This window comes from Amaranthus tricolor, chromosome 15 (genome assembly GCF_026212465.1).
Source record: "Amaranthus tricolor cultivar Red isolate AtriRed21 chromosome 15, ASM2621246v1, whole genome shotgun sequence".
In the NCBI taxonomy this organism is placed as follows: domain Eukaryota; kingdom Viridiplantae; phylum Streptophyta; class Magnoliopsida; order Caryophyllales; family Amaranthaceae; genus Amaranthus; species Amaranthus tricolor.
The window spans coordinates 7,129,585-7,152,995 of NC_080061.1; the positions used below are offsets into that span (position 1 = coordinate 7,129,585).

Genomic DNA, 23,411 nt, shown 5'->3' on the forward strand with positions numbered 1-23,411 from the left:
ATAATGGAGATAAGAAAGTCATAGGAAGATGAGTCAAAGGTACATAAGGGGAGTCAGAGGATAAAAAATCAATTTAGTAGGTCATTTTAGACACCAATGACCAGATTCCGGTGATATGCTGCAATTGTTGCACTTTTTGATTTAAAAACTGACATTTAAATATTGAACTTTACAGATATAATTTATGAATAATTCAAAAAAATGGTGCAAGCACCATTTAAAGAAACATGTTTGTAATAAAAGAATACTTCCCTAACACGAGATTAATTAGTTTGCCTTAGCCTCGTCATATGAAGCACAACTAGTCAATCACAAACACCAGAAACAAGATTAATGAGCTTCTAGAAGAAAAATCATAAGCAGAACCATTTGACATCAAGGAGCTCGTTCCACATCGTGAAGCAAACACATTCGGGTTCTAGCTTGAAGGCACTGAAAACAAAAGGCTAGGCAATATTTAGCTCGAACATTTGTATTACCTATGATTAACCTTGTTACTCATAAAATAGTAAATTCTAAACTACCAATGCTCAACAAAATTTCAGACCAGCTCTTACTGTGTGAATTCTTGATTTCTCACTTGAAAAGAAAATCATCGATTTCGAATAACCATTATTGTACCAAAGAAGCCAGGACCAAGGCATCTCCAAGCGTCTTTTTTGCACGCCAATATACAGCACCAGCTGTTTCTGATGTACCCATCTGCATGAGCGACGGTTAAACTCAACCAGATTTACATACTAGTTTAATACATGTAAGGCAGATGGTCCACTTATGCAAGAAGCTAACCTTTATCTCCATCGAATAATATTCTTGCCACAGACTGATGTCCTCCTTGTAAGTTGCAAGTGCACATTCAAATAACTTACGAGCATTTAAAAGACCTTCATCACCAGATGTGACCTCCAGCTCAATGCAGAGTTTATATACTGCTACTCCGGGATTAGGTAAATTAAGAATGCTGCAGAACCAATGTACAAAGTTCAGCAATTACTTCTTCTAAGAATCTCTATAATTTGGTTATCAAGCTAGTCTTGTTTTAATAGTAAGGAGTTTAACTTTTGACTAAGAGGCTATTCGTTCAAATCCCCCCACTAGGCACACTATGGGGGCTTATCTGTCTGTATCCCACCCTAAAGGCCTTTAGGCTCCAAGCTAGTGGCAGATTTCCCTGCCACTAGCTTGTTTCATGAACTACCAGAAAAGGAAAAGGTATGTGTATAAATCAAGGAGATTTGGAGGGAACATGAATAAAGAGAAAAGGACATCATCCCTTTAGGTAAGAAAAATATAAAAAACGATCATTTTTCTTTTCTCAAGAAACCAACTCCTTAAAATGTTCAAAAAATTTAGAAATATAAGGTCCTCTCCTTTCCCTATCCTGGTCTCCTCGCTCCCCTTAACATTGCTATCCAAGAATCCAACAAACTAATACTGTTATTTGTTTAGCCATTAAAGGTGTGTTTGGTTAGAAGAAAAACATTTTCCAAGAATTATAAATCCCTTAATGTAGTGTTTGGGAACAAATATTTCGCTTCAAATTATGGATTTTAATTATGAAATCATAAATGAAGTATTTGAGAATGACAAGGTTTAGGTAGTCATTCTCAAATTCTCAACTTTAACTATTTTAAAAACAATGGTGGAATTTGATTCAAATCCAAATTTGAAAATTTTTTGATTTGCCAAACAATAAATTTGCTCCAATTTCAAATTTCCAAATGAAATCATTGTTTCCAAACATAGCATAAAACAATTTCTAATTGAAAAGGCAAATGAAAACTAATTTTCTATTATTTAATTTGAAGGAAACTTATTAATCTTAAAGGGGAATAAAAGAGTGGAGGAAAATTGGTTCCCTTCCAAGTTGGGAGGAAAATAATTATAAAGGAATGGAAAACTCTTTTACAACCTACTCCACAATTCCACATATTTATCTCTAGTCAAACCAAACAAATAGTGGAAAAAATGGTTTTCCAGGAAATATTTTCCCAAACCATCTCCTAAATCATTCATCTTTACAATTTCGGAGGAAAATATTTACAAAGGAGAAAAAACGGAAAGTATCAAGACCACAAAAAAGAAGTTAAGTGGAATTGCATTTTCCTTCCCGATCTATTCATCCCTGCAATTTGGAGGAAAATATTTAAAATGGAATGGAGAACTCTTTTCCACCCTCTTCCCAATTTATATCTCATGTCAAAAAAACAAGACTATCAAGAAAACAGTAATATGGAAAAACGTTATTAACCAAAACAAACACCCCTTAAAAGGGAAGGGGAAGATACAAAAGGAGAAAGAAGGGAAAGCAACAAGAAAACAAACAAGAGGGAGCACATAGAAATGCCTTTTGTATGTATTTGTATTACTAAAAAGGGAAAGGCAATTGATCATTCTATATCTCTTATCCTTTTGATTCCCATCTCCCAAACATAAAAACAAAATAGAAAATGGGTCCATCACACTTGCTCGATCCCATTTCCTCCAAAATTACTCATTAATATATCCAATATCTAGTAACATACCGCTTATACAAATCTCTTGCTGGTTGAACTCCATTGTTCTGCCAAGCAAAGTTTATGAGATAAGCTGAGAGAGAAAATCCCTCATCTCGAACACCATCTTTTGTCAATGAAACCATGGCAAGGTCCACCAATTTTCTGAAGTATTTTCGATTATCAGCAAAGAGTTGAAAAGCCTGCAACATACTTTATGATAAGATTATCTTACTAATTAAGCTACGTTTCACATTTCAAAAGCTCTGCCAATAAGAAAGTATGGATACCAAATCACTAACTTGCAACAGACATTAAAAGACATCAAGAAAAAAATACAACTATAGAGTAGCAGACAATAAAAGACATTTAAAAAAAATACAGATATAGAGTAGCAAGAAAAGTAAGACAAGAAAACAAGAGAAACACACGAGAGCAGATACAAATGGTAAGCAAATAAACCCTCATTGACTTATACTCAAGCAACAGTAAAAGCACAATATATTTTCTACTTATGTGTTGAAACATGTGATAAGCATGTAAAAGTCTAATATGAACTCGGTACATACTATTCATATTGTGCACCCTTCCTTAATCTTCCATTCACAAGCTCGTAATCATTCTCTATTCCACTTAATCACAGTTCCTAACTCACTCCTTAAATTTAATTTGGTGCACACTATTTTTGTTTAGACTAAGCCCATACAATACCTACTCAATAACCACAGTTATTTTTCAATTGAGTCTACACAAATATTGTAGCTCTAAACTCAAGACAAAGTATGGGAGATGATGTTGAATACAGTGATAAATGCAAAAACTGGAAATCTTACTATAAGCTCGTGTGTATTGTAGAAAGAAGACAAATATCTCATATACAAAATTCAAAGCAGCACATTGACATGACATTATGACAGGTAGACCAAAAAAACAAATGTGTACCATGACCCAGAGGCCTTCGGCATCAGCAACAGCTACTTCTTTTATCATCCTTTTCAACAGGTCAACAATAGAAGAAAGCTGAGCCTTACAAGGAGTACCAGACTCTGTAGTGTGCTTCATTTGTTCAGTGACACTCAGAACCCATAACTTTCTCGATTTTGAATATTTTCCCTCACAGAAACTCTGTGCTAATTTCATTGCTTCATCATAATTACCCATGTTCTTGTATAACATTACATACTGACAGGCAAGATCTTCATCAAGACAACCCAAGGAATCTGCCTTTTCATAGACCTTGATCAGGTGCAACGTATAGTCTCTTGAATCCTTAAAAGCATCATAATATCCACAATGTCCAACTTCTCCTTTTGGACAAATGACATCTGTCAAAAACTTTACGTAAATGTCAAACATTGCGACTGATGGCATGCATTGTAAAGCTTCTTCATATACCTGGAAAAAGTGGCATTGATGTCTAGATTAAAACGAGGCCCATAATGAAAACAAAAAATTGGAAATGTGAAAATGTAGTTAAACAATCTTAAAGAACACCAAAAACGATAACACAGATGAAACTAATAGGAAAAATGATTCAACAAGCGCACCAGGGAGGCGCCAACAGCTAGTGAGGAGCAGCTGTGGCGTCCAGTCCATAATTTTAAAAATCTCACCTAGGCACACCTAAGGCAACCGCCTTGGACGGGAAATGAGTAGGTTTCTTAAGGTGATCACCTAGGTCAAGTGCCTCAAAGCAAGTTGCGAAACAGTGAAAAGGGTCGCAACCGTGATGAAGACACGGTGTTGAGGTAATGGATGTGATGTGGTTGTTGTAATGCCAAATATGGCAGAAAACAAGAGATTTCATTAAACGAGCCAAAATGCGGTTTCTTAGACCTTTTGAATGCGGAAAATATTGGTTCATTTTTTCTGAAAACTAGGCCTTGTGTTTGCACTATGCCACAGACACAACTCATTTGATGCATCCACCCACCAGGTATGTTTTATCTTTACTTTTAAAATCTCCTTTCTTTTTCTATATTTCTATTATTTTTCTTTTTTTTGGACTTCTAAATTTATATCTTATGGGTTTTGAGGCGCCTCTCAGCCAAAGGCTAGCAGTCTAGCATAGTCTGGGACAGTTAGTGCCTTAAAGTGTCTCGTATTTTTTAAATCTAAGGTTGATGGCAGCCAACAGCATACATAAGAATCTAAGAAAATCAATGAAAAATATTGATGTTGACTTTTTCATAGTCAACAATAGTTCAAATGAAGATGATAAGTGATAAGCAGTCATTGGTCATTCCCATAAGTTGATAATGGGTATTTTCAAATGATAACTAACAACAAAAGGGACCCCTTTAATAAATATCACAGAATGAAATGAAACAAAGGAAGCTTAAAAATAAATTAGCACAAACAATAGGTGATAAAATGTACAAGTTATCTTGATAACAAGCACCAAGCATCAATAAACTGAATTCTATAACACAAAGCTTTTACTTTAATGGCAACATTTGATACCCCTCTTACTCCAATGGTGTTTATTGCATAGGTCAGAGATGACTTGAGTGAGGATAGAGATGCATGCCTAAAGAAAAGTAATCGGCTTTAAAATTTATTGGTAACGCCATAAAGGTAGCATGTGTTGTGGAGAGGTGTTAGTAGGGATCTTAAGTTAATCTGCAATGGGGATTAATTTAAGCAAATGAGTTATAGCAAGGAATACTGCAATCACATTTTTCAATGCAGTATTTGATAAATTTATCTGATTGTCACAAACGAACAACTACATTAAGATAGAGAAACAATAAATGTCATCTTCAAATTATAATTAAAAGACAAACTACGAGAGCTACTGAACTAAAGTCAAAATAGTATACGATAATTTAGGCAAATTTGATTCACTGCTAAAGACAACAGAGAAGCTGAAAGACATAAGAGTTAGGACCTCACCAAAGGTTGGTCACAAAAAGGGGGGCAAATCTCAAATGCACAGCCCGAAAAAACGTTGGAAACAAAGCATATATATCTTCTAAAATGTACTTTTAGTTTTGTGTGCACTAATTGCAACTGTATAGGTAAAGTGCATATCTTTTTAAAGCATTTAGTGAATAAATAATGTAGAGTAAGATCCCCATGTATCAGATTGCTTTGACCATTTATGCTCCTGAAAGTAGAAAGATATAATAAACTAAAGCACTTGCTCTCTAATAAAGACTCCATGTGGAAAATGCAGTCCCAACATAACTTAAATTTTGTAGAGTTCACAGAAACTAGTGTCAGCGTACCAAAGGCAGCCAGCAATAAAGCCCATGGCACAACTATACTTTGACTTTAATGCAAACCACGGCACAACACAATGGGATCACATCATCAGATAGTGTTGAGCCAGGCCTGCTCCAATAAATAAAATCACGTTTACAGTGTCATAATTTTGCGATTCAGAAAATCAGCACAACACCAGCGTTCTAAGCATTAAAGTCATTGCACTACTGCAGCAAAACCCAGATAGTTACAGCAGTGAAATTTAGAAGTTGAAGAACCACTGAATAATTGAAGTACTAAATGTTGTTACATAGTTGTGCTAAACATGTGAAGTTTTCTACAATACAAATTCTCAAAGTTTCTAATACTTAAATTTATGCAATCCATAAACATGAAGATTTCTAGAAAGAAGGAAATAGCAGCTCCAAAGGGGCCTGGAACATATGTCAAAGAAAGATGGAGTATTAAATTTATGTTACGTTAAAAGAACAACCATGAGTTCATGCCAACTTACAAGACCACCACAATGACATTACTTTAGGCTACCCTTGGGCCAGTTTGTGCTAATGAACTTAAAAGTACTATATTAAGCATGCTCACAAAGATTCTTTTTAGGCATTAAATAACTGTGTCATCAACTTAATTCGACATCGAAATATTTTTTAAAAAAAATTTATTACTCCCTTTACTAATTGAAATTTACCCTTAATTTTACATGTGCAAATAACATTAAAGGAACAGTTACAAAAAAATATCACCAATAATGCCTAAATGTTCGTATGCCAAACCGAGTAGGACTACCTCTCAAAAAAGGTAAAAATCACAAACCTACACACTACATCTGCAATAAAATTTGTAAAATAGATGCTCGACCAGGTAATGATAAGGATCGCAATGCCTTGGTGAGGCGCTAATGCGCTATGATGAATTTCAGAAGATGAACTGCAAAGAAAAAATTGTAAAAAAAAAAAAAAAAAAAAAAGACTTAACCTAATAAACCACAAGCAACGATCCGATAATGATATCTACGCTATTTTTTTCTTCAAGTTTCTCTAGGATCAATGTTTTCCCCATAACTCTTAATAGCTTAAACATTTATGCATTTTGCTCCGTGTGCTATATACTTCGTTATTTTAAGTGTACCATTATTGTTAACTAATTCACTAATCCCCACTCATTAAATACAGTAATTTGATATATTCATTTTCCTCTAAAAACACAGTAAAAGTGAAAAAAAACATATCACAACATTAAAAAACTATGCCCCACTCATTGTTAACTAACTCACTAATCCCCTTCTAATTGTAAATTAAAAACTGGCAAATTCTAGTACATTTTGGGTTATTTTACGACGCTTTGGGTGAAGTATAAGTTCAAACAAGAGATATTCATTAAACGAGCCAAAATGCGGTTTCTTACACCTTTTTAATGCGGAAAATATTGGTTCATTTTTTTTTAAAACTAGGCCTTGTGTTTGCACTATGCCACAGACACAACTCATTTGATGCATCCACCCACCAGGTATGTTTTATCTTTACTTTTAAAATCTCTTTTCTTTTTCTATATTTCTATTATTTTTCTTTTTTTGGACTTCTAAATTTATATCTTATGGGTTTTGAGGCGCCTCTCAGCCAAAGGCTAGCAGTCTAGCATAGTCTGGGACAGTTAGTGCCTTAAAGTGTCTCGTATTTTTTAAATCTAAGGTTGATGGCAGCCAACAGCATACAGAAGAATCTAAGAAAATCAATGAAAAATATTGATGTTGACTTTTTCATAGTCAACAATAGTTCAAATGAAGATGATAAGTGATAAGCAGTCATTGGTCATTCCCATAAGTTGATAATGGGTATTTTCAAATGATAACTAACAACAAAAGGGACCCCTTTAATAAATATCACAGAATGAAATGAAACAAAGGAAGCTTAAAAATAAATTAGCACAAACAATAGGTGATAAAATGTACAAGTTATCTTGATAACAAGCACCAAGCATCAATAAACTGAATTCTACAACACAAAGCTTTTACTTTAATGGCAACATTTGATACCCCTCTTACTCCAATGGTGTTTATTGCATAGGTCAGAGATGACTTGAGTGAGGATAGAGATGCATGACTAAAGAAAAGTAATCGGCTTTAAAATTTATTGGTAACGCCATAAAGGTAGCATGTGTTGTGGAGAGGTGTTAGTAGGGATCTTAAGTTAATCTGCAATGGGGATTAATTTTAGCAAATGACTTAACCTAATAAACCACAAGCAACGATCCGATAATGGTATCTACGCTATTCTTTTCTTCAAGTTTCTCTAGGATCAATGTTTTCCCCATAACTCTTAACTGCTTAAACATTTATGCATTTTGCTCCGTGTGCTATATACTTCGTTATTTTAAGTGTACCATTATTGTTAACTAATTCACTAATCCCCACTCATTAAATACAGTAATTTGATATATTCATTTTCCTCTCAAAACACAGTAAAAGTGAAAAAAAACATACCACAACATTAAAAAACTATGCCCCACTCATTGTTAACTAACTCACTAATCCCCTTCTAATTGTAAATTAAAAACTGGCAAATTCTAGTACATTTTGGGTTATTTAACGACGCTTTGGGTGAAGTATAAGTTCATATAGAAGAATCTAGAGGGAAATAGGAAACAATGGTCCCAGTCCGAAAACGTGTTCACCAGACTAAAGAAAATTGCATATCATAGAACTACTTAAAAAATCCAAAAGTACTTCTCTAAGTACAAAGATACTAACAGTCAGGAACAACAGAGTAGAAATTCATACCTTTATGACTTCATCCACCCGGGAACGTCCACTTTCTGTACTTATGTCTGGAGCAGTTTGTGGATCTTTTAATTTCATGTGAGCAAGCCAGTTCCAATATTCTGGTTCTTTTGAAAAATCTCTTCTCATATGAACCAATATCTCAGCTTGCATTTCTTTTGAATGTGACAGGTCCATAGCTCCCACTATCTCTAGGAATTTCTTTCTCAGACTAAAACTAGATGGAATAGCATCAATAGCACCTTCATATATTTTCTTGAAAAGCATAAAACCTTGTTCACGGAAAACATCATGCTTCTTACTTGACTCTTCCTTTTGAATATCCAAATTATCATCAGCACTTTTTTTCTCTTCAAGGGACATGTACAAATCATTATTATCATCTTGCCACTGCTTTTCCTCAGCATCTTCACCATCACGAACCAGAGTCCCATTATCTTCCCCTAAAATAACTTTACGTATTTTTAATTTATTAAGCCAAGTAAGTTCCATACGCAGAAATTCAACCCACATATCTTCAGAAGTTGGGCAAGATCTCAATCCCATCTGCATGAGAACATGTGCAGCCTTTGCGTTTAAGTTATGGTCAAATTCCCATGCAGCAGCATAGATCCAAACCGCGGGAACTTTGGGGTGGAATCTAATCACTTTAGCCAAGACCTATAGCACAAAGTGGAGTATGATTCCTTTGACTTCTAAAACTTTCTAAACGTCTCCCTAAGTAGAACAACGTAGGAGTATATACGTCATTTAACTATTATTTATATTTAAAATAAACACGATTCCAATGACCATCTACAAGACTGGGGAAGATGGATTAGTAAAACTCAAAAAGCATCAACGGCCAATTTAATAACCGGCCATAATGATAGTAACGGAAATCAAAATTCAGTGAAATATGAAATTCTGCATGAAAACACCATCTTAATATTCATTGTAAATGTAATAAAACTTCATCCTTAACCAAATGTTTTTCTTCAATTACCATCATCACCCAATACCACCCTAACAACCCGTTTAATTATTTTTAATGAGAATTTAGCCTAAATTTGCTAAGAAAACACTTAATGAGGTTTATGATCATACTTGTCTTTCTCCGATCATACTTTTTCCTTCTCAAAATCTATTTTCATCCATTGTCATTTAAAAGGTGATATTAGATAGTATAGTAATAAGAAATTGAGAAGGATATCTCAAAAAAAAAAAAAAAAAAGAAATTGAGAAGGAAAACACTTGATTGTGGATGGAACTTACATCACCATGAAAATGAAATAATACATCTTATGAAAATTTACACTAAAACTCATTCTTATTAGTTATCACCACCATTTCATGAAAATTTACACTAAAATCACCATGCTAGTTTATACACTATCACTGCATAAGATAACTATTTCTGCCCAATGTACATCAATACAGAATTTGGATAAGAGCACAGAGAAGCAGAAACATAAATTCAAAACAACGGGAACAAAACTAATCCCAATTTGCAAATCAGCATTCTTTCCAATTGTTTAATTAAACAAAAATAATTACCTAGAAAAATTAGAAAAAGAATCTAAAAAATTATTTTATGGAAGTGATAAGAAATTAAAAAAAAAAATTAAAAAGCTAGAAAATTTACCCTTTTCATCCCGCCATTCTTCCTATCTTTCAAGAAATCCAGATACTGAAACCAAAGCTGAAGATCTCCCTTAAAGCGGGCAGTAGCCATGCGATAAAGCTCGATAATCCATCGAACACCGGCAACATCAGAACGCGACTTCTTGATCTTCTTATTGCCTTTATCTTTAAGGTCGCGAGATATAGCTTTCTTCCGTAGAAGACGAAGCCTATCAAGATGTTTCTCATAATCAATATACTCTAAGAAGTCTTGCTTTAAAGGACTTGGTCTCTGCAATCTATACTCAAATTTCCTTCTTTGTTTAACAATTTCACCAATTTCAGCGCGAGTAAAAAGCCCTCTTTTCTCAAGGTCGTCTAGGTCTGAGAGCATTCGCTCTAATCGCAGCTGAACGACGTCCGCCATTGTTGCTTTGCTAAGGTTTAAGGTTTAGGGTTTTTCTCTTGAAATATAGGAGGAAAACTAATGAAAGGAAATCAAGAGGTATTTGGGAAGATAATACACGGTGTTATCACGGCGGTGACCCGGCCTAGGGTTTTTTTTACTACTCCGTCTGTCCGTTTTTATGAATAAAAAATGTATTCACTTGATTTTTTTTTGTCCACTTTAATTTTTTACCTATTTCAACGCAAATTTAAGCTTCGATATCTCATAGTACGCATATTAAATAATTGTAAAAGTTATATTAAAATTTTTTTCATCAAGACGAATCTAACAAGATCCTACATGAATATATTTTATCTTGAATGTATACTTTAAAAATAAAATTTAAATTTCTCTCTTATAAAGTGAAAAAATTTAAAGTGGACAAATAAAAAAAACAAAGGGGAGTAGTAAATTAAATAAAAATTAATCTATTCATGTGTAATCGTTTAATGTTCTCATCATGTATTCATGTTCATTAAATTATGAAAAGTTGAATAATAATGTTGATTAGAAAAAGAATAGTGACCGTAAGTATTATACATAAAATATAGTAAATGAAAATTTATTAAAATAATAATTTAGTAAAAGAAATTGAGATTATAAGGATTATAAAAATATTAAAATAAAGTTAATGAAAAATATATAAAGATAATAAGTATCAAAAAATATTAAAATTAAGGTGTTCAATTTCTAAAGCATAATACGTCCAAAAAATATGATATAGTTAGAAATTAAAATTATTTAGGAAACAACAAAGCAAACCGCTAAGTGCTAATAAATGTCTTGATGTCGGTCACCAGATAACTAGGGCTGTTTAAAAAAATCCAACCCGCTTGACCCGTCGACCGCATCATAAATGATGGGTCAAAGTTTAAAAAAATTTATAAACTACAGGTCGAATTATGGGCCGAAAATAAATCTTAGCGGGTATCCGATAACCCGCTTTTAAAAGAGAAAATTTGTTTTTATGTATATTTTTCCTTTTTATTTTTATTTTTGTAGCCATAATGATTGGGGAATTGATTATAAAAAAAAAAATCAATAAAAACTTTAGAAACTGGTACCGGAAATTCATTGAATTTCAAAATTGTGTTCTTTGAAGTAGAGAACTTTTTACCAAAATAAATAAGATGTTCTGCCAATAGCCCAGTAGTAACACTAGCTTGTGTATGAACATTAATTTTAGTTACTTTTGTTCTTAATTTTAGTGTGACAGCCATTGCTTATATTATAGTAATAAAATTATGCCTAAATTTTGTAATTAAATTCCAAAAACTTTGGTAATTAAATTCTGGCAAATAAAATTGGGTACTCGGTGTTCCGACCCGACTTATTCGAGTACCTGAAATCCGGGTATCCAGATAAATTGGGGGGACATGGGCCAATAAAAAAGGTACCCGACTAACCGGGTACCCGACTTTTCGGGTACCCAAAATGTCGGGTATCCTCTAATGAGCACTCCTACACATATTTGCCAAACTCAACATAGCGATTTCTCAAATGTTACATATCTATAGTCCCAAAAATACTTGGGGCCCTCGTTCGTTATTGTTTATTGTTTTCAATTGTTTTTTTTATTTTATTATTGTGAAAGATCGTTTTTCAAAGAGATGACCTCAAAATAACAAGTCAATATTTTAACATTTTGTATTATTGGGTTATTTAATTCATGTATAAAACGCGTTCTCATACAAGATGTTGTGTTATTTTTAAAAAAATTAAAAAAACAAAATAAAAAACCAAAATAAGTTATTTTCAGACGAAAAAAATATTTAAAAGTCTATAAAAGTCAACTTCAAAAGCAACATTTTAAAGTCAGAGTTGGTTATTAATAGTGCATTATCTCATATTAATACTAGAAGTATTAATCAGACATTGGCAAAGTAATCGGAAATTGAATGAAACCATTTAACAAACCAACCATAAACTTGAATCGGTCAGGGATACATAAAATCGACCATCCACATTCCCAAAAACGACATGTTCAACATGTAATAGGTTCTCTGTTGAATCAAAAACGAATATTCTGCTACAAATATTTTGAGATTGTATACATCCAAACCACCTCGTCTCCCTAGAATAAATCACGTTGCGAAGTTAAAGAAATCTAACCCGCCATTGACACCACGAACTCATTGTAGTAAATCCTAATATACTCTCCATTATCGGCTTTCATCCATGGGATCATTAGCTCCTTGCCCCAATGCATCGGGTTCTATGTTTTTGGCAACGGAGTCTTCGAGTGCTTCCAAGAAAGAAAGAACCGTAAACTTATCTGCATGCACAAGAAGAAAATAAATCGGAATTGATTTCAGAACCAAGCTACTGTCGATAGAACACTGAGAAGACGGTTGCTTACATTTCGTAGGGTCAATACCGAACTGCGCCAAATCTATTTGGCCGGTTTTCAGAACCTACAATCAAGAATTTTGTGATTAAGGCAACTTTTATACATAATACTCGTACATTTAAGGGAAAAGGCGCAACCCTTACAGGAGTGCGTGTAGAAAACAAAAGTGTTCTTACATAAGTGAAAGCGTCTACTTGTTGACGGAAAGGAGGGCATTGTAGTACGTCTATCAAGTCATGAAGTGATTGTTGACCCTGTAACATCGAGGAAATAAAGCAATGCCCACTAAATAAAAAGCAAGTTCGTAAAATCGAAATTAAGTTTACCTCGGGCAAATATGGAGCCAGGCGTTCCTCGATCGGCAAAGCTTCAAGTAAAGGTAGTACCAAGTCAGGCTTCAAAAGATCCCCTAAACCAAAACCTGTTACAGAACAATAACCGGATAAAGTTGACATAAGTATGAACGTATTCCTTATACTAATTTAGCATACTGCACCAAATTCTTTCGGTTTGACACATCAAAACAGTTTTCACTCATTTTGAAGATAGAATGATTGAAGTTTACAACATCAATTACTATCGCCGTATTTTCCTAGTAATCTAAAAAGCATTTCCTATTGAATGAAAACAAAAACAATGCCAAAGCGTCGACCCCACCCAGCCCATGACGTCCACCAATATTATGAAAGAACAATTTTAAAGCATTCAGAAGCAGTGACAACCGACAAGTCCATAAATGTGACATCCTAACTAGTGTTACGTGATTTCCTAACACCCCGTACAATTTGTGGATTGAGAAAAGCAATTTATTGTCAGTTACAGCCAGAGGTGTTCAAAGCAGACTCAACGACCTGATATTCACCCGACCTTGTAATCAAACCCGACTTAAATGAATTTAAAATTATACACAAGACCCGATTTTGAACCGACCGAAACACTTGACCTGAAATCAACCCAATGACCCGAATGAACACCTGTAGTTAGGGGTGATATTTTCCCCACATTGAGTTGCAAATACAAAAAACGAATTAGATAACACTGATCGTAACAACTGCCAGCTCTATGGGCCTAATGAAAACAAAGTGAATGGCTGAGTACCTCCATCAGGATCTTCCAAGTTACTTGCAGGACCTACGATAAGGTAACAGAGGGTGAGTTTGAAAATGCAAGGCTTTTATTTATTAGGTTGTGCGGGGAAGGAGCCAACATAGTAATGCAGCAAACACAGCGTTATCAGAAAGAAATACCTGCAGAGTGAAGATTACTTAATATCCTTTGCAAATCTGCCAATTTTACTGGTCCGGGTGCAGAGGTCACATCACTAGCAACTTCAGCTCCCATGCTAGACCCAATCAAATTACCAGCTCTACAATATCATAAAGAAAAACCTTAGCCTTTTATCTATGTAACATTAAAAATTTCTTAAAGCGGTTTTTCACAAAGGAAAACGTTGAGGTATGCAAAGATACTTCAGTCATATAGAAAAATTATTTTGATACCTAACATGGAAAGAAAAAAAACTATTTTATACGAAGTAGTATTGTAGGCACGATACATTAATCTAAACTAGTGTCACATGATTCGTTAATCTGCTCGTGAATCGTGAATCGGAAAAAGCGAATTATGGTCGGTTTTGGGCTATTCTCAGGCATATTTGAGCGAATCGCGAATTCAAAAAGCGAATTGGATAGCGAATTATGTTACACTAATATGAACCATTTTCTCATGTCTCAAAAATTATAATAAATCATGAGTAGAGTGAAAATATCCAAACTTGGAGTGCTTGAACTGAAAAGTAGAGGCCAAAGCACAACCACCATATGAACTTGAACAGATCAATGTCGCTTGTTTTGGCACCATTGATCTCATTTCACGGTAGCATTGCCAAGGGCAAGACTCTTAAGAAAAAGAAAGTATCAGCGTATGCAACTCAAAATAAATCCTGATTAAATAATGTCAAGTTACTCAAGTAATTACGAATCAAAACATGTTATGAACTGGTCATGCCAAAATTTTCAAATACACAATGAAATCACATGGAAGTAAGCATGAACCCTTCCCCTCTCTTTATCTTTTGGCCTTTTCAGTTCTTTTTAAACCCTTTAATGGGATGGGGGCCGGAAGGTGATATCATCTCTTCACTCCAATGGTAGAAAAAACTTACTTCTAATCAATTATAAAGCACAAATTCCAAATACAATATACTCACAATGTTATCAAATGAATCATATTTACCTAGATGAAATATCGTCTTCAAGATTATCCTCGGCCTGAACAGAGAGAGTTGCTCCAGAATCCTCTTCGGCAACAAATTCTACCAAGCAAAAAAGAAGAAGCTGACTTTAAGCAGCATACTAACCCGATATGGGTTTTTCACACTTAAATCTCAACAAAGATAAAATCCTAATGCTAGTAAAACAATAGGATGGCCTGGGCCAGCAGCAACTGATATCTCAAGATCTAATGTAGGTAATTAATGATATCACAAAGAAGACTTAAATGTAGAAAAGCTAAATAAAACCACAGAGCCACTAATAAAACTAAATGCAGGAAACTAACGACTAATCCCTTATCAACAAACAAGTATTCTTTTGGGAAATAGCTCGAAAGATGTGATAAACTCACTTTCATGTAATCCTGCTAGAGCAGGGATAAAGCTGTTAAACTCTCCACACCCACGACTATTTTATTAATTTTATTGACACTTTGATTTAATCTTGGTATTTCAAATCACGGCAACCAAACAAGGAAGCTAAACCCCTATTAGCCTCAATCAGGTTCTTGTTTGACAAAAGGAAATAGAAGCCGAGTGATGACTCGTGTCAAGAACCATACTAAGCATTCAGAAATTAAACAGCAGAAACAATTACTTATATTCCAATGTGTAGAGATGTTAAGAACTTGGAAAGCTTCCAATAAAAGTCCGCTAGCTTATTCTCCATGCACTAAAGTCTAAAAGTGGCAACACGCCAAACACATCATTATTATTTTTTTCACAATTGCAACACAGTTTTTGGTAGAAAAACCATGCATGTAAAAGATATTACCAATCACCATGTCTTAATGTCTTACTAAGAATATGCATATATTTCAATGCCTCGAAAGGCTTTTGCATTTGCCAACTATAGTCAGCCCCATACAGTTGGGATTTAGGGCTTTGTAATAGTTATATAACCTAGAAAGGTGTAGAGAAAGGCTCAATTCATTAATCGAATTGAACCTCAATAGGGTACAGTTCCCTTCAAAACCGAAGTTGAGATAAGTCTAGCCCAAACTTCTATATAGTTTGCAGTATATTTGTATGATGCAGTTTAGAATTAAATTGTGTTCTGCCGCAGCCAATAAATTTCTGGATCAGTGCCCACTGGTGAGATTTTTGGCTGTTCACCACATAAATGGGCAACTAGTTCCAAAGTCTTATAGGAATTTCTAGTACGTTAGAATGAATCCCAACTCTTAGTTAACTTATAATACTATGAACTGTATTTGCACCCTTCTAAGTGAGGATGAACAATTTGATCTGCTGCTGCTAGTGGCGATAAATACTGATGATGTGGCACTCACAACAGTTACATCGAACAAATTCATTATTAGCTGAGGTGAGATAACCCACCATAGCTAATCAACTCTCACTGCTTGAAATTGTCATTAAAATGGACAATGAACCTAAATGTCATAATATTTAGTGTCCAAATCGTGGAACTTAAATGGGCTTTCGAGTCTTGGATCAATCCATCTCCCACTCAACATGAGAAGATATATTTTGCGCTGGGGTGTATGCCATTAAAATGGACAATCAACCTAAAATGTAAATATATTTAATGGGAATGCTCAAATGACAAAAATTTACTCCTTCCATCCCTTATAACTTGCACCCCAAATTCTATTTAAGGTTGTCCCACTTACTTTGTATCATTTTCTGTTTTTGTCAATAATCCTCTAATTCCCTTCTAATCTCATTCAGAAATTCATTCTCTCTTTTAATCTCATCCAATTATTTCTTCCACCTAATTGTTATTAGTCTTATTCACCAATTACAAATTAATATACTTACATATTTATCAAGAGGTGTAAACTATAAAGGACACAAGGAGTACTTGAAAAAGTCAAAGCAATTATTCAAATCATAATTATGTTCTTAGTTATAAAAAGTGCGAGGTACACCATGTGGAGCCTAAGCGCAAAAACAAGAAAACATGAACTGTAGTTGAGGCACATTTTTTACTAATAGCATATAAAACAATTTTAAAGCATATTTAGTACTTTAAACAGCATGAGATTCATGTTATTGTTGCATGAAAGGTCTAAAATATTCACTTTTATTGCGCTAAGGCATAGTGTCAAATGGCACAAGAAGGTATGTAAACCCACTTCTAAGAATTTTTGTCAAATTAAAGAAGAAATAAAGAGGAAATCTAGAAGAAAACAAAAGCAAAAAGAGCTTACCTTAAATCTAGAAAGAAAAATTAAAAGAGAAGAAACATAAGAAAAAGGCAAAAAGATCAAAAAAGCCAAAAAAAAAAGGATCTAGAAGAAAAGAAAACAAGATATCTACAAGAAAAATGACAATATAAGGGGAAAAAAGAAAAAAGTACCCTACTAGTGGAGGCACCAAGAGTGCAGCCAACTTACTTTTACGACTCAAGCAAATCCTTATTTTTCTCTTTTTATCTATGTTCGAAAAAAAGACAAAATCACTTTTCCTTTTCTTGTTATTTCTACAATAAGAGATGACACTTTTTGTCTATTTTTCTTACAATGAAAAATTTTATTACTTGAAGAAAAGAAGCTGCAAGCGTTGGGATAGACAACAATATTACATAAGAAATTTACATTATGATGCTCAATTCATTCTAATATAAAAAAGGTTTGGGTTTAGATTATGGGAAAATTGATTATTAAAATCCCAACTTTTGCTGTTTTAATTCAAAAAATTCCAACATTGAGATATTATTTGAAAATCCTAACTTTGGAGGCATTTTATTTTAAAAAAAATCAACTTTGAAATAGAAGTATTATTAAAAAAAACCTAACTTTTAAAATAATTTTAAAAGAAAATATATGTGTACAAATGAAATGATGTCATGTATTTGTTTTTGCCTCTTAATAGTGGTCTTCAATCGATAATATGTTTTAAAATAAGATACCCATAAAGTTGAAAATTTTAAAATAAAAATTAAAAGTTGAAATTTTATAATTGAAGCACCTAAATTGAGAGTTTTAAAGCTAATATTCCTTAGATTTTTCACTCAATCGAAAAAGAATCGACGGTTAGGTAAAGGTTAAAAATTTTAATTTGAAAAATAATTCTTTCAATCCTAATTCCTAATTGAATGCAGCAACAATGCTTTTTATACTATATTTCACAATGCGTCAGTTATTTTGATATGTTAATTCCATGCTCATCTGATCTTATTATGTGGGGTTGATAAGTGAAAAAAATTATGAAAATCTGACTTTAAAAGCGGAGGAAGTTGAGTAATCTTTCTTTATGAATGCAACTTAGACTACTGTAAAGAACTCTAGGTTTATACTGTTGTGTAGATCTATTTGAATAAGACTGTGTTTAGTGTTTACTAATTTGATATGATGAAAATCTGGCTGTTTATTTTCTTCAATGTGTATAGTTCAAGAATATTTTTAAACTCAATCTAACATCGTCCACTAACATTTATTTAATGGGTTTTTGTCAGTTAATAAACCAAAAATGGAACTCCAATTGAATGCGCTTTGTGGGAAGATGATGAAGATAAATGTTGAAAAAAAATGTTGCATCTTGTTTAAGCCGAAGTCCAAGCCCTATTCCCGGTCAATCCAAATAAATTCAACTCCAAAGGTTGCTCCTATTTACTTTGTGACTGGTGAATTGTGTATGGGTTAACTAAGAATTTGGTTTTATATAGTAAGGATTACCAAATAAACAATTAGTTCTATATTTTGATTTGTTAGTTAACTTTAGACAATGAAGTATGAACAACTGAGTCTGATTTTCTAGTTTGAGTTAGAGACTTTTGCATAAGTATGAGCTCTTCATAATTCATTTTATAGTTGGGTTGACCCAAATAAATGGATCCAACAACTCCAATCTAAGCGGAAAAAAATAAGGCTAAACAACTTCAAATCAAACTTGATACAAGTTTAGAGTTATAATTTTCAACCTGATCAACTAAACAAGGCATGTTCTAGTCAAGGAACTTATGACACGTTTACATATGACCCAACATGAACTCAACCCAACCTAATGTGCTTGACAACCCTAAATATGTGTGCGTAGACTGAAAAATATGCAAACGACCCAACAAGAAAAAAATGTTATATAAAAAGGAAACACAATTATTGCTACATATCGGAAAAGAATTGATAGTAAGTGGTACCTAACGGCTGATTTAGGTGATAGTTTACTGAGCGACATAACTGTTGATCATCCTGTGCTTTTGGCTCCTGGAAAAACTTCAATCAAAACCAGTTGTATATCAAAAAAAGTTGAAATTGCATATTCTACCTAAGTCAACTTACTTGCATCCAGAAAAAAAACTTTCTATCATCTGTATTGAACTTTAATATGTAGACCCTCCCAGATGCTTGCTCAACCTGCATGTTGAGGATATGGCATGAGATTGCAACCAGAGAACAAAAATTTAAAACAGTCGAATTCCATAACAAAACAAAACATACCTTCTCAAAAATTGCCTCATCTGGAAAAACAATTTGGTCCTGGGCTGAATTAAGGAGCAACAAACACATAACAGCAATGACAAGGAACAAGAGAAAAAGCGCATAAAAAATATGTACAATTGTACAAACGCCCGATGCAACTAAAAAATAAAACTACGGGACATAAGAACAGCATGAAAATAAACACTGGCATATATAAACCATGAATATCTATCAGCCACATTTAAAACTTATTCATGTGTACAAACACGTCATAGTACATAGTAAACAATTGCAAAATTCATGAATTTTCTCCATTGTATGGATCCTAAAAAAACAAGGATCATATACAAAATGGATATGTAATTGTAATACCAAAGTAAAATAGATTGATAGCAACACAAGCATTTGAGAGGCTTGCACTCTCTCGAGACATGAGCAAAAAACTCACCTTAAGAATCTAATTCAATTTTCTGATTTTTCTCCACTTCCACATTCTATATTTATACTAATTTCTCTAACTAACTACTCATAAAAGAATACCCATAATACCCTTATATCCAATGTATCACACATTAATATTAACATCTTCCACTAATTACCAAATAACGTTCTAAATATATCATATGGATCAAAAATTGGGAAAATGATAACTCTCATTCTAACTTTTAAGACCATATCCATCAACAATCAATGCCTAACTAACTAATATTTATATGACGTGCGATTTTTGAGAGCAGATATAGGATGAGACAAAAGATGACCTCTCTTCCTTTCTCCTTATAATAGTATACTTCCCCCCTATTTTCTCCTTGCAAAACTTCCCTTGTTGTCTTGCCATTTTCTATAACTCCCAATGCATCACGTGGACCTTTATTTAATCTTTATTCTTTGTCTCCCCCATGTTGTAAGTAAAAAAGCATAAAGGTATCCTCTCATAATACAAAAAAAAGGGAGACAAAGCATCAATAACCAAAGCATGACCTCCAATCCCTAAGGTAAGGATGTCAATTACTAATTTGCAAAGACAAGTAAAAATGCTCAAGCATTATGCCATGGCACAATGCTTTCAATACAAAGGTCTCGCTAATGTTTACTTTTCCTTGCATTTCTGGTCAGTCAATTCCACAATTCTTCAAAACCATATTTTAATCAACAATACCAATCAGTCGAATCAATCAATAAAGTTCACCAATAAAATCCTAAAGCTTAGCAATCTAGTATGATTAAAAACAGCGATGACAAGTTGACACTTCTCATAAGTTCAAGGGAATGCAGTTTACCAGCCATGTTAAAATCGGGAAACAGTATAAAACATGTGATAAACAAAATATAACGAAAGGAATAAGGATACATCTTCAATCACATTTTGTACTCGATCAAGCCACTGAAAATGGACCAAGCCCTCCTCGCCCTAATTAAACAAGGGTACATTAGATATCATGTGGCAGTACCATTGAACATTTCAAAATCGTAAGAAAGATACCTACAAATTTTTAGCTACATAAAAGTATAAATTAAATATCAGATTTGATAATTTAACATACCCGTGCTATCCTTACTAGGCCTTTACGGGTGTCTGGGGTGACTCGTTTCCCCTCAAAAGACATTTTACCAGCACGGAACTCCAGCATGACTTCCTGTTCAATCAATATTGTAATAATTATTAAAACAATTTCAATAGAAAGCAGGTGTCTATTTGCAATGAGTCATATGCTTCTCAAAGTCACTATAAAACTATTGAGAACTTGAATAGTAAGCCCACTAAAATGAAAATTAAACATAGGCTTCAAAGAACAAAAAATCCTTCAATTATTTCTTACATGTCAAAGAAGCAAGCACATTAATATTCCAAATATCTAAACAAAGCCCAATCAAATTAAACATAGGCTTCAAAGAAACAAAAAATCCTGAACAATCTAAATGTTTCAATAATGTCCAATGTTTAAACTTGATATTTCTATATTATCAAATTTTGCAATTCCTTCAACACTTCAATTTAACATCACATTGCCTCACTAGAATAGCTTTTGTCAAGATATTATCCGCATCACCGTAGCACAACCATATTTTAATGATTTTTCAGCTTATGATTACCGAAATATAGTCCCAAAACCACTAGCATTGACCGCAAAAGCCATCTCACGACTGTGACGGCTGTGGAAGATGTACACCACAGCCACCAAATGTTTTGGAGCCTAAATTCAAATATGTATATATTTTTTATTGTATCAATACTTACTACTTACTACTTACTAGTACATGTCACAGTGGTAAATCATCTTTTGATGTTTATTGTTCAAATATATTCCAAACTTCATTGTTATACACCTTTCAAAAGCATTAATTTCTATTAGTAAAAATTAACAATATTTCATTGCTGCAAACTTTTCAAGTCGGTTTCCTTTTTAAAGCTATATAGTGATTTCATTTGTTATACCAAAAAATATTTTGTGCGTCCAATTTAATTTTGAAACTCGAAGTACATACACTACACTAAATGATGTATTTTATTCCACCCTAAAATAACTACAATTTGTTTGAATTGTTCCAATTTAATCATTTACATTTATTATGAACACTTTTTACCATTACAACCTCAAAAGCTATCAAGATTTAGTTCATCCAACCCTACCTTATTATATTCACATTATTGATTTCACTAAAAATTATAATTTAGCACAAAGAAGTAAGTCCAAATCCTTATGTGCTATCCAAATTTAGATAGAAAGAATAGTATTTTATAGTTCAAACATTTAAAAGAATAAAGCTTTATGCATTACACTTATTATGTTTTATACTTTTGCATAGATATATTTAGTGTTTTTTCCTATTGGATAATAATCCATGGTTGTTGGCATAAGTTTTATAATTAGCAAAGGCCTCCAAAATCTTTGAGACGGCCCTGATTACCCTTAGATTGCTAACTTCAATCATATCAAACAACCATTCACACGATTTACTTTCATCAATAATAATACCCACAAATCAAAAATACCTTCCCCAACAAAAACCCTAAAAATCAAAAAATAAGCAAATTTGACAAAAAAAAAATCAAAAAATTTAAAATATTACAGCATAAAAACCCCAAATAAAATCAAAAAAACCTGGGCAGATTGAGGAGCCTGCTCTGAAGATGCCATATCTCTTGAAAAAAGATCCCTTTCTGAAAAAACAAAATCATGGGTATTAAAAACGATTGCGCAAAATGAAAAACCCAAAAAATAAAAACATATAAATTGACTTCTAATGCTAATTAATTTCTGAAATTTATTCAATTGGAGGTAATTCATTATGAATTGTGAATCAAATAAGATGAAGCAAAGACAGATGAAAGGGGAAAAGTAATAACCAGGAAGAAAAGGATTGAACTTTGAAGAGAAGAGAAGGCAAGTAAATTCTGTTGCCGCCGAATTCACAATTTTTTGCAGTCTCTTCGCTGTTCACTCAACTCCCACCTTTTTCTCTCTTTCTCCGTTTTATTCTAGAAGATTTCGCTTGAGAGATCCGTTTGCAACATGTAAGTCGTAGTAGAGATATAAAAACATAGAAGTAATACTTTTTCCAAGCTACACCTTTCTATACTTGCTTCCTAGGGCTATTCAAGATAAATCTGATGATTCGATATTTATGCGATTTTGAAATCGAATCTAATTTCAAAATAAATTTTAAATTACATAATAATCAATGTGAATACAAGATTCGATTTTAAACCTACCCAAAATACCTAACTTGAAATCGACCTCATAACTCGAATGAGTTATTTTACTTGCTACATTTTTTACATTTAAGTGTTTTAAAATTTGATACTTCATATATTATTATTTATGTAAAAAATGACTATTCAAATATCTATTTTGCCTT

The 23,411-nt window shown here is 33.2% G+C and overlaps 2 protein-coding genes across 4 annotated transcripts; both read right to left on the reverse strand.

The window, feature by feature from the left end:
• Positions 1–116: 116 nt before the first annotated feature.
• LOC130801352 (uncharacterized) lies at positions 117–10,641 on the reverse strand. 3 transcript variants are annotated; one of them, XR_009039566.1, is made up of 7 exons: positions 10,118–10,623; positions 8,494–9,153; positions 3,438–3,890; positions 2,526–2,698; positions 790–961; positions 558–702; positions 117–432 (listed from the first exon to the last, which is right to left on the reverse strand). XR_009039566.1 is itself a non-coding variant. In XM_057665193.1 (6 exons), exons 1-6 carry the CDS (start codon positions 10,520–10,522, stop codon positions 613–615), a joined length of 1,953 nt encoding a protein of 650 aa, XP_057521176.1. In that variant the 5' UTR covers positions 10,523–10,641; the 3' UTR covers positions 117–612. The 3 variants fall into 3 exon arrangements, 1 of the variants encoding a protein (XP_057521176.1); XR_009039567.1 differs by having other exon boundaries at positions 117–446; XM_057665193.1 differs by having other exon boundaries at positions 117–702; positions 10,118–10,641.
• Positions 10,642–12,487: 1,846 nt separating this feature from the next.
• On the reverse strand, positions 12,488–23,096 carry LOC130801388 (26S proteasome regulatory subunit RPN13). The gene is made up of 14 exons (XM_057665229.1): positions 22,900–23,096; positions 22,655–22,713; positions 21,095–21,187; positions 20,902–20,961; positions 19,569–19,607; positions 19,410–19,484; positions 19,268–19,334; positions 15,129–15,207; positions 14,141–14,259; positions 13,992–14,024; positions 13,220–13,314; positions 13,070–13,147; positions 12,903–12,957; positions 12,488–12,818 (listed from the first exon to the last, which is right to left on the reverse strand). Exons 2-14 carry the CDS (start codon positions 22,688–22,690, stop codon positions 12,706–12,708), a joined length of 942 nt encoding a protein of 313 aa, XP_057521212.1. The 5' UTR covers positions 22,691–22,713; positions 22,900–23,096; the 3' UTR covers positions 12,488–12,705.
• Between the last annotated feature and the right edge of the window lie 315 nt (positions 23,097–23,411).